We start from the raw sequence: 13,135 nt of genomic DNA on the forward strand, positions 1-13,135 counted from the left end.
TCGGCTGAAGTGCACCTTCAGTCCTAGCCCACAGGTAACAGTGAATCATGAGTGGCACCTCAGAGTGGTCCAACTTTGCAGCAAAAGGGCAGTTTGTTATTATTGTTTTAAATCTGTGTATCATTTAGTTATTGGCCATGGGTCACACTGGGTATACCAGCATGTTCTCCCAGATTTTGTCTATTAAGTTCCTTTCTATCAAGAGCAGTTCTCAAGAGTATGGCTCTGAATGGTAGCAGTTGGCTCTCAAAGAAAATTGAGGATGTGCTCTCTGCATTTGTATGAAGGGTCCAAGAGAGGTAAAAACAGATCAATCTGGCTCTTAAAAGTTCTAATTCATTATGTATAGCAACCTAGTCTGTTATACTGCATCTATTAGCATTGAGGCTTTGGAACCTAGTGGAGGCCAACAAAAGTTCCCCTCCTAATAGACTTCCTTCTTAATGAATGTGCTTTTTACTTCTGTTGTTAAATACTGTGCAAGTAAGGGGCTTCTTGGGTGATATGGCAGTTGTGCTGAGCCTTGAAGAATGGGCAAGGTTTTTGATGGGTTAAGCCCAAAATAGAGCTTTGCAGACAGAAGGAATATAAGACAGAACAAGGAATTGCAGAATTTAATCAAGAGATAGTGCGTTCACTGGAATATTAATTGCTCACAAAAAGATGAAATGCTTTCAATAACAGTAACATGCATGGGACTGGAGATCATTAACTGAAATAAGCCAGTCACAGAAAGATTAGTACTGTGTGATCTTTCTCAATTATAAAATATCAAAATGTCATCCCATAAAAGTTGAGACTGGAGTGGTGGTTACCAGAGACTGGAAAGAGTAGGGGAGAGGAAAGGATGGGAGTAGCTGGTCAATGTTTATTAAGTTATAGTCAAATAGGGAAGTAATTTGGGTATTCTACTATATAGTATGGGGCTATAGATAATAATAATGTACTGAATATTTCAAAAAGCTAGAAGAAAGGATTTTGAGTGTTTTCCCCATATAAAATGATGAATGTTTGAGAAGATGCATATGTTTAAAGTGATTTAAATAGCATATAATGTGTATATGTTTTGGTCAGCTTTTTCACTGCTATGACTAAAAGACCTGGCAAGAACAATCTTAGAGGAGGAAAAGTTTATTTGGGGGCTTATGGCTTCAGAGGTCTCAGTCCTAAGACAGCCAGCTCGATTTCTCAGGGCTCAAGGTAAGGCAGAATGTAATAGTGAAAAAGTGTGGCAGTGGAGAGCAGCTCAGGATGTCATCAGGAAGCAGAGGTAGAGACTCCACCGACAAAATACATGCCCACAGGCAGTCCCCCACACTCTACCTGCCTTCAGTTGCCTTCAGTTTAACCCCATCAGTATTGATTGGATTAAGGCTCTGATAACCCAATCATTTCACCTCTAAGCCTTCTTGCATTGTCTCACACATGAGCTTTTCGGGGATACCTCACATCCAAACCATAACAATACACGTATCAAAAAAATCACATGATACCTCATTAGTATGTATACTGTTTTATATGTTAGTTTAAAAATAAATTTAATTTAAACATTTTTTTTAAAAAAGATAGTATGTTGACTAGTTTGCCTCAAGATCTGAGCTTATGAGAACAAATATTGGTGGTAATACTTGGCAGTCTATTGGGTGAAAGAACAGATGGTAACAAATTTGAGGGACAAGATGATGAGAGAGGCAATTAGGAGCCATTTGCAGGTGTCACCGAAATAACTGGGGATTTGGATAAAGGTATATATTCATTTTAAGCAATGTCTTCTATAACAGAGCTGCCCTATGAGAGAGCAATAGCAAGGATTATACTGTGTGTTCATTCTTCCTACCCACCTTCTTTTCTTCCCTAGAGAATAGTCTCCTGACACCTCATTCCTTTTGACCTGTGAATAGAGTGGTAGAAATCTGAAAAACTTAGCAAATTTTCAGAATTATAAAATAAATGGTATTATAATAAGAAGTGAATATGCCTGATGAAATCACTAGCATTCCAATATTTATTTGTTTGTTTGTTTGTTTATAGTTACTGGGGATTGAAACCAGGGGTACTTTACCACTGAGCTATTTTTTTTTTTATTTTTATCATTTTTTAAAGACAAGCTTTCCCTAAGTTGTTGAGGACCTCACTAAGTTACTGAGACTGGCTTTGAACTTGTAATCCTTCTGCCTCAGTCTCTCTAGTCACAGGTGTGCACCATACATCCAGTTCCAATATCTATTTTTAACAAATTGATTGGCAATCATTTCCACTTTCATTCAGAAAAATAAGAACAAACATATCAAAAAGTCCCTATCACGTGGCTGGGGATGTAGCTTAAGTGGTAGCGCCCTCGCCTGGCATACTCGAGGCGCTGGGTTTGATCCTCAGCACCACATACAAATAAAGATGTTGTATCTGCTGAAAACTAAAAAATATAAATATTAAAAAATTCTCTCTTTCTCTCTCTCTCTCTCTCTCTCTCTCTCTCTCTCTCTCTCTCTCAAAAAAAAAAAAGTCCCTATCATGCACTTTAGTGGACATGACATCGGATGATAGATCCACAGACACAAGACTTCTAATTCCTAATGGAGTCTCAAGAGAATCATCTCCAGTGGCCCCAGGACACTCATTAAAATCTTCACAGTCCAAAATTAGACCTTAATAAATAAAGAAGACACTACCTTTATAAGATTCTCAAATTTCAGAGAGGATTCATCACAGAACTTCAAAAGGGAAATACCTTAAAATTTAGTATAAAATATATGAAATCAAAGGAAGAGCCACAGAGAGCAACCTCTAAGGTGTGAGACTAAATCTTCCTACAGCATAGTTACCTCATGATCTTAAATGACTGGAAAGTGATCCTCCTTCTTTACAAGGTAGAAATAAAGGGATTTTTTTCCTCCTCCTTATGATCAACATTAGTCTGTCTTCTGATAATCAAGTGCTTATGAGTGTTTATAACTTGGTAGAAGGCACTGAAAAAACTGTGGGCACAGCACAGATAAGCTGGAAATGAAGAACATTGCCAGTTCCTTAATATTGGTAGAGACAAAAACCAAGAAAATTGTATGGGCGGGAGGGGGGGGGAGGGACAAATAGAAGGATTGACCCAATGTCACAGCCTTCTTGTTCTCTGGTGGCTGCCAGGGTCATTGGGGTGAATGGAAGTAGTGTCATACTGACAAACTGCCTATCACTGCTGCTTTTGAATAGCATGAGCAAAGCAGGATCTACCATCAACATATATGACAAGAAACGTATCATAAAAAATCAAAGGTTCTCCACCAAAATTACTGATAAAGATTATGCAAACTGTAATACCCTGCTATCTTTGAGATTTCTCCTGGGAGAGACTTCTCAAGAACTGTGGTGAGTGCTGAGTGGATATGGATTTTTTGACAAAGCTCTTCCAGCAATATTGATATATCCCCTAGTAGAAGAGCACTGAGGTTGGTCAAAATAATTAAAAATTCAGCTAAGATATAGAATATTTGTGAAAAATTACAGTTTAAATTAATCCCATTTAAATATATATATAACACACAGCTTCACTATTTTCGAAGATTATGATATTCCTGTGTAAGAGAGGCCAAATCTTGCTTATAAGTGACTGGGCTATCAACACTACCATCAATTGCTTTGACATTGAGCACCTGATGCTCTCCAAGATGTTAATTTCTATGATCCCATTTAAAACATACATATTACTTAACCAAAAGGTTGGGGAAAACTCTTTAGTCAAATTTTCCCTAAATAATAGGCAGAGGAGAGAAAAATTGAAACTATGTTTTCCAGATATCCTAACCCCAAAATATACACATTAAATATGAGCCCAGCAGATTTCTGTGAAAATGATATGCTTTATTTTGTTACTCTAGAAATTTATATATTAAAGTTGGAATTAATCAACATACTGGTACTTTAAGATATTTATTCACATAAAATAAGGCCAATTGGCAACATAAATTCCAATTGCAGATGTTCTCAAAATGATTACTTTACAGCTTCTCAATTCACATTGAATTCCTTTCAAAATTAGGGATGTGTTTTTACCATCAATTTCTTCATGGCCTCTTTCACCTCCTTATTCCTCAGACTGTAGATCAGGGGGTTCAACATGGGGATCACAACTGTATAGAACACAGACACTACTTTAATATGGTCAGGTGAATGACTTGACTTGGGTATAACATAAACAAATGTGACTGTCCCATAAAACAAAGTGACTGCAGTGAGATGAGAGGTGCACGTAGAGAAGGCCTTGTGCCTTCCCTCAGTAGAGCGCATCCTCAGGATGGAGTGGAGAATATACAGGTATGAAACACTGATGGTGAACAGTGTGATTACAATGATTGACCCAGCTGAGATGGCGGGAGATATTTCAGCAATGTAAATATGGGTACAAGAAAGCTTTACTAGTGGTGGGAGGTCACAGAAGAAATGGTTGATTGTATTTGGCCCACAGAAAGTCAGGCTCAATAAACAGCTGGTAAGTGATGAAGCATTCATGATTCCACCCAGATAGGAAGCCACCAGTAAAATGATGCAGACAGTAGGAGACATGTGGGTGGAGTAGAGCAGGGGTGAGCAGATGGCCACATAGCGGTCGTAGGCCATGGCAGCCAACAGGAAGCACTCAGCTGTCCCAAAAATGACATCAGAGCCAAGCTGGGCTATGCAGCCAGCAACAGGAATGGTAGTTCTCTCCCTCAGGAAACTGACAATCATGACAGGTGTGACTGACGTGGAGTACCCAATGTCCACAAAGGCCAAATGGCTGAGGAAGAGGTACATTGGGGTGTGAAGCTGAGGGCTTCTTCGAATTAACACGATTATGCTTGTATTGCCCAATATAGTAATAACATAGATCCCTAGGAAGACCACAAAGAAGATGGAACAAAGTGTAGGATCTTCTGTTAACCCCAAAATGATAAACTCTGTCACCATTGTATAGTTTCCAGTCTCCATCCTTTTTGGAATGGTATCTTCTAAAATAAAAACCAGTGGATATGAGAATAACTTAAATAATCTCAAAATTGATATATTTACTTCAATATTTAGCCTATTAAAATATAAAAATGTAGACTCACTTTTGTCTAATGCTTACACTTCACAAAATGGTTTCAAACGTTACATTATATATGAGATGAAAATATTAATCTTTATTTATCTTAAGGCCACAGATACAAAGGGACCAATGATTTTGGGGGTCAGAACACAGTTCACACTCACTGCTACAACATTTAATCAATTCAGGCTGTTGAATGAATGCTTTGAAATGTTGAATGTTGAATGATGGTTTGAAAACCTGAATGGTTAAAGCGATTGACCTTAATGTCAGTGTTTGGCAATATCCAGCTTGCTTCTATTTCTCAGTCATACTGGAGACCACTCTTCCCAGTCATCTTGCAGTTAAGTGGGAGTGAACTGTACATACCAAATGGCTGCAAGAGGAAGTGTGTGTGTGTTCAGGATCAAATTAAGTTATTGGTAGGTAATTTCTCTTCTTTTTCCACAGTGACATATTTTACCTGATACAGGTACAGTATAGTGGTACTTTCCACCAGCCTGAGCTTTGAGTAAATCCAGGGAACAAAAAACATACTGAAATTATACTGGAAGTACAAAATAGATCTATCTGCATGAATCAAGTTTAAAACAGCACAACATCCTCTAATCTGTTTAATAAAATTACAGATTAGTAGTGAATAGAAGCTACACACACAGTTTGATCCTGAGAGAAACATGAGAAAAAGCCCACTTTGGATAATTGTACTTTAGGAATTGTATCAAACTAATAAAATAATATATTTTATAATGTTATATAAATAAGGTATGCAGCAGAATAGGTTAACAAAACATTGTGCATGTGAGTGCAAACAGGGTAATACATAAACAAAAGGGATAGAAAGAACTAATTTAATTTAACAAAAAACTAGTGAATAGTTTTAACTAGGAGAAAGCAAAAAATGAATAAATCTAGTTTTAGTTAAGCAATATTGCTAACATAAACTAAAAAACATTTCAACAAAATACTTATACAAACTACTTAGGTACAAAAAAATATTAAAAATGCTCAACATCTCTAAATCATTAGGGAAATGCAAATTAAAACTAGAGTGAAATATTCCCTCATACCTATTGGAATGACTATTATCAAAAGATGAGAGATAACAAATGCTGGCAAGAATGTGGAGAAAACAGAATCCTGGTACACTTGGTTGGGAGTTCAATTAGTTCAGCTATTTAAATAGTATGGAGGTTTCTCGAAAATCTAAAAGTAGACTTACCATAAGATTTAGTAATTGCACTTCTGCATATATATCCAAAGGAACTGAATTGGTATGCCAGAATGATTACTGTACTTCCATGTTCATTTAAGCATTATGCACAATAGCCAAGATATGAAAGAAACCTAAGCGTCCATCAATGGATGAATGGATAAAGAAAGTGTGATATATATACACAATGAGATATTATTCTGCCTTAAGAAGTAGGTACAGATTGCCATTTGTAATAACATGGACAAACCTAGAGTATTTTATGCTAAGTGAAATAAGTCTGACACATAAAGATATACACTGTATCCCAGCTATAGATAGATCATAAAAAAGTCCATCTCATAGAAACAGAGAGTTGAATGGTGTTTACCAGAGGCTGGGGACAGACAGGAAGATAGAAAAAGGTGAAGATGTTGGTTAAAAAGACACAAATTTTAGACAGAAAAAATATATTTTAGTTATATTGTACTATATAATATACATGATGACCATAATTAATAATAATGCATTATATATTTCAAAATTGCCCAAAAATGGATTTTAAATGTTCTTATTAAAAATGATAAACAAGATGATGAATACATTAAGTAAGTTGATTTAATATTTTATAATGTATACACTCTTTAAAACATCATGTTGTACCCATGAATATATACAATTATTATTTGTCAATTAATGAATTATTTTTAAAAGTTCAGAAGCAGAAGTGAACTTGCATGTAATAAAAGAAACCCTCACTGACCAAAAATAATACAAGAGCAACCTGCACTGAAACAGAACTGCCACTGTCCAAAGACATATGCCAAACTCTGTCACTAAGGATTTGTGTTCTAATAGTTGCAAAGGCATGGAAGATAAGGGCTTGGGACAGTGCAAAGAGAAGAGTTTAAAGTGAGACTCCTACGTTCTCTCCTGACATATTTTCTCTAAATGCAAGAATCCACACTTTCAACCTTAGTAGACAGTTTTTTAAAACATCCTCATACTAGTTAAGAGAGATGAGAAGGAAATTTTTCTGTTTCATCTGAGTCCCTAGGAGGGAAAAAAAAAAAACTAAGGATCTCCTAAGAATCTATTATATTGGTCTATCCTAATGGAGTCCTGGAGTTTGAATTTATACTCATTTAGTCATAAATCCCAAGTTTTGAAATTATAATAAGTAGTCATGCCCTGACAATAATATGCTAGATTACTATGATATATCACAAATGTGATATATTAAAGATGTATTTTGGATGATTAAAGGTGACTGCAAATTTTGTTCTACTTTTGCCATTGAGAGAAGAGTCTAATTCCCTATGAACTTGGATTTAAGGGAAACTTCGTGACTTGCCTGAGATGCAGAGGTGATGTTCTGATACTTTTGAGACTAGTTCATAAGTAGTCACAGCTCTTGGAATGTTCATCCTTTTGACCATCTCTCTGGGAACCTAGCTGCCACACTTAAGCTCCAAGTGTTAGCCACATGAAGAGACAATGTTTAGTTGTACCAGTTGACAGCTACAGCTGAGCTCCCAGCCCATGGCATCAACTACAAGCAGTCCAGGCCAGGCATATGAGTGAAGAACCCACTTGGGTAGTGGATCCTGTAGCCACAGCAGTGCCAGCATGCCACATGAAATCACAGCCAAACCATATAGAGGAGCCCTCCCCAACTTCCTGATCCATAAAATTATGAAGAAGAAAATAAAATGGTTCTTTTAAACCATGGTTTGTTATAGTTTATCAGTAATTGATAAGTAAGTATCTCCTAAAAGAGAAAATGCCAAGTCTATCTGGAATGACATACCATCACCACAAATCCCAAAGGATCTCTTTTGCACAGTCCCACAAGAAGACATGGGCTATCATGAGTGAGCACAAATAAGAAAGTAATAATTACAATCTAAGATTCCCTGTGGTGGAATTATCTAAAACAGGATACAAAATACTTACATTTAAAGTAATAAAACATGATATTAAAAACCAGAGAAAGGATCAAGATACTATATTTTTAAAAAGCAAATATTATAAAGAATGACAATGACAATTACTAGAAATGGAAAATATTGACATTTGATTAAAACCTCAAGAAATAGTTTAAGCAGAACCGTAGGTATTCTGACTGTGGAAATAGACAGATGAGTATCCCCCCAGTGAGCAAACTCCTGGGGAGCAACTGTCACCCTTATTCTCACGATTGGAATGCCCAGCCTCCTCCCTCTGAGGTAATAAGACAACTCTGCAGGCACTATCTGGTTTCCTTAGAAATCTCCTTGGATAGAAGCGGCTCTGTTTTTGTATTAACCTCAGTTAGCTAGCACTCAGGTTAAAGAAATACTAATCAGAATATGGTCATAGTAATGGGGATATGTGTTCTTTGAGTTAATAAACTCCCAGGCAGGGAGGAGTGGTCAGTTCACTTCTTCATTTCTTCTTCACCACTTCACTTCACTCTCTCCACTCCATCCTTATGTCTGCTTGTACTTTCGTGTCTGTCGGTTCTTTGTGCACCTCCTCACAGGTATCCCTCCACAGGTGCTCCTTTACACAGAACATTAAGCACAACTAATCTGAAAGAACTGTAACCTGGGAATAGGCATAAAGTTTTTTTTTTAAGAAAACACTGTTGAGACTGGAGTTGTAGCTCTTTCCTAGCATGTGTGAGGCACTGGGTTTGATCCTCAGCACTACATTAAATAATAAATAGATAAAATAAGTGTATTGTCAACATACAACTAAAAAAATTAAAAATCAGAAAACAGAGGGGCAAGATAATTGAATAAATGAAAGAGACATTAAGGTAGAAGATGAAATTAGAGTGCCTATTTTTCACACTCAAAGTAAGTTCCAGAAGCAAATATTAGAAAGAATAAGAGAGAAATAATTTTTTTATAGTCAATGGCTAAGAAATATTGAGATTGATGAAAAATATAAATATTTACATATAGCAAGCACAAATAAGAATCTTCTTACAATAAAACTGAAAAATAACAAACAAGGAAAAATTCTTAAATTAGCCAGAAATATTAGAAAATTTCTTATGAAGTCATGGCAATTAAATTAACAGAAGACTCTCCACCAGTAATAACAGGAACTAGAAAACCCTGAATAAGTTCAAAGACTTTAGAGAACATTATGACCTAATTATAACCAGCAAGATAAGCTGAAGCAGAACTACAGTAACCTAGAAACATTTTCCAATCTGGAATTCAATAGCTATAGGTAGTGTAAAGAGAAAAAGTACAAAGAAAAAATTTCAGTAATTATCACATTGTTTCAGATTTCATTGATTTATGCATTTTGTTTATTTATATTTATTCACACACTTGCATATATATTTGTACACTATTCCTTCCTATGTGTGAAGACCTTCTTTCTGGTTCATTTTCCTTCTACCTTTATTGATTTAGGGATTCTTTCAATGATGTGTTGTTTTGTGTAGTTATTTTTATTAAGGAGTTTTTATTAAGGAATTTTTAACACTTAACAATAAGAAGTGAACAAAGATCTGAAAGGTGGATCACCAAAGAAAGGCCTGAACTAAAGTCACTGACAATAGGAACTCTCCTTCTCACAGATAAAGGCACAAATTGGTGCAGCCACTTCAGAAGATGGTTTGACAGTTCCTCATAAAATTAAAAATACCCTTATCATAAAACCCATTAATTGTACTCATTGGTATTTACCCAAATGAACTGAAAGCTTATGCTACACAAAAATGTACACCCAGAGGTTTATAGAAGCTTATTCCTGTCAAAACTTGGAAGGAATCAAGAAGTCTTTCAGTTGTCTGAGTGGATGAATAAACTGTGTTTATCCAAATCTGGAGAAACCTGAAATTCAAACCCAAAAAAGACCAAGAAAGATGCCCAACAAAATCCAGCTCTTTCTAGACAAAATACTGGAAGGGGGCAGCCTAGCAAGACAGTACTACTGTTAATAACTGATTCTACTCCACAGGCAAATGTAGAAAAATGGAGCCCCTCTCCCACCCCAGCATCAAAAGATGAGTGGGGAAGAAATTGCTATCAGTACCCTTCTTAGTCAGCCTTACTAATCTTACCTATCTCAATGCAGAAAGAATTAATTAATGTGACTTAATCCATTTTTCATACGAACAAAATATAATAACATATGAATGCTACATCTCTGGCTTCACTAACTATAGCTCCGGGATTGTGTCACAGGTTAAAAAGCACAACCTGGAATAAATACTATTTTTATTAGAAAAATAAATACATGAAACACCCAAAGGAATTTGAAATGTGATGAGTGCTAGTATGAAGTGAGAGACATAACATACAGTGCTGTAATTAAAATAAGATTTCAGAACCCAAATTCTGGGGCTAAATTCCAGGTCTACTGCTTACCATCTAGGTAATTTTGGAAAAATTATATAACCCTTTTGAGCCTCAACTTTCTTTTTAAAATAATACCATTAGTCTTCTATGTTTGTGTTAAAGGAAATAATGTGTGCTAAAACACCTAGCAATTAGCAGCAATGAATTAGTAATTCAAAACCTCTTTTAAATATGCAATTATTAGCTTTCACTATAAATGCAAAGGACATTTTTATATTAATAACAAAGTGAATGTTACCTGCTGGTCAAATATTATGATGAGGACAGATTCTTGGAGTCATTTCTATATGGCAGGGCTTATTTATGTAAGACTTTGGACTATTTGGAACGCTAGATCATCAGTACCTTAGCATCAGACATGCACAGTTTTTTTTTTTAATATTCTATTGAAAATCCAGTGGGAGAAAATCCAATGAGATAAGAAAATTAGGTGTGTTTATGTATTCATACACCATTATGCTGGCTAAGATATTCATTAAGATCTCAGGGGCTTCATTTATTCTCTTTATTATTAGCATACAGGTAATACAAGTGCAAAGATCTAATTAGTTTTGAAACTTGACTTGGATAAACATAATTAGCATGAGCTATGCTGTGATCATCAGTGCCATTTCTGAGAAGCAGCCATAACCAGGTGTCTGCTGTCAAGCGTTTTCATGAGGTTTATATTTAGTTTCACCTTATGGAGCTACAGGAAGAGCTATGATGCTTTCCTCTGTGTGAAAGTGACCCACATTACAATTGGTTTGACATATATATATATATATATATATATATATATATATGTATTTTTATATATATGTATTTTATATATTATATATAATATATATATGTTATATATATATAATATATATATATATGTAATATCTTCAAAATACTGGGCTCTGAAGATAGTGATCTAGTTATTGAAGGTTATTCCTTTCCCTACTCCATAATCATCTCTATCCCAATACTTTTAGTAAGGAAGCCAAAAATCTTTTCCTTTTTAAAATTTCCATGTGGTTTTTAATAAGGGATACTAATGTCATAATTTTTTTCAAAAATATTTTAGACAATTCCATGTATGTATTAATCTTTTTCATTCTTTGTAATGATTCATATGATTTCAACGTATTTATTATTCATTTAATTATAGCCCTTCTCATGTTTCATGGTAACACTATTTCGCTATGATGTACACGAAGAAGGGAGATAGTGGATCAAAAGATTTTCACAATTTAAATTCTAGTAGATACTGCTAACTGCCCCTTAAAGACAACTAGCACTGTTTAAGGAATGATGTTTTGTTAATAAGCTATCAGATCACACTTTTTGTTATTTATTTGACCTACCAGTTCCTCAAAGTCGTGCATTATAATTATGGACTTTCCCCCCCATTTCACCATATTCCTATTAGTTTTGTTTTAAATATTTCAACACTGCATTGTTAGATATATAAATGATTGTGACTGCTATAAGTTCCTGTGAATTTCACTTTTTATTTTTATAAAACCTTTAAAATTTTTTTTTGTCAATCTCATTCCCATCTGCAATATTTGAGAGCACATATTTCCTTATTGATCAAACTTGTTCAGTTTTGCAATGAATACTACCATTATTGTGACGGTATCTAATTTTGAGTTTTCTTTTTATTATTTTTCCTCTGTTATTGTTGCTTTGGTTGTTGTTTTCCTATCATTATTTATATCAGTTAGATTGAAATTCATTTTTCTTTGTATTGTTTTCAACCTAATAACACAGAATTTATGTGCTCATTTCTACTTTTCCTATAGTTATGACTGTATTGCACTTTAGGTAAGCTTTCTACCGCTGAGCTACATCCCTGACCCTACAAACTCCTAATGGTTTAATACATTGTTTACTTATTCTATCAATGTCTGGGATTAACTTGCTCTTAAACCCTAACTTGGAACTGGACGAGAATCTGACCTGTCTGTCCCTCTCTCTCTTCCAGCTTTTACTACTCCCCATCTCACATGTTAAATCATCGAGAAATTTAGCTATGAAGTGTTTGACCAACAATTATCTAAACTAATAAATGACTTTTATTTGTTCCTTTACTCACTCCTGTTCCTCAGGTTTCACATGTGCCCATCTATTCTCTCTTCATCCAGAAAGGTGAGTATTAAAATTTCTGAGTCTTTCCATGATATGAAAATGGATTTTTTTCTCCTGCTTGAATCATATATTATTTGGATATAGCATTCCATATGCATGATTATTTCCCACCACACAACTTTTTGAAGAGTTGCTTTTTTATCTTTTAGTATCTAGTGTGGCTAATGAAAAGTCTGGTGTTAGTACTTGCTTCCTCTATAGATAATTGTTGTTATTTGTGAAATTTTAGGATAGTCTCTATATTCCTTGTTTTTAATATTTCATTACATGACTTTGGAAGTAGTTGTTTCTTGTCATTCTTCATGCTTGATATTTAAAGAGACATTTCTTTCTGAGAATGCTTGACTCTCTTCAGCACTAAACTTTTTTTTCTAATTATATTATTAGCAAGTTACTTCCACT

The 13,135-nt window shown here is 34.9% G+C and overlaps 1 protein-coding gene across 1 annotated transcript; it reads right to left on the minus strand.

The window, feature by feature from the left end:
- Positions 1–4,026: 4,026 nt before the first annotated feature.
- Positions 4,027–4,960, minus strand: LOC101956824 (olfactory receptor 5P4). The gene has a single exon (XM_005341085.2). It carries the CDS (start codon positions 4,957–4,959, stop codon positions 4,027–4,029), a length of 933 nt encoding a protein of 310 aa, XP_005341142.1. The 5' UTR covers position 4,960.
- Positions 4,961–13,135: the final 8,175 nt, after the last annotated feature.

This window comes from Ictidomys tridecemlineatus, chromosome 4, assembly GCF_052094955.1.
Source record: "Ictidomys tridecemlineatus isolate mIctTri1 chromosome 4, mIctTri1.hap1, whole genome shotgun sequence".
NCBI classification, from domain to species: Eukaryota; Metazoa; Chordata; class Mammalia; order Rodentia; family Sciuridae; genus Ictidomys; species Ictidomys tridecemlineatus.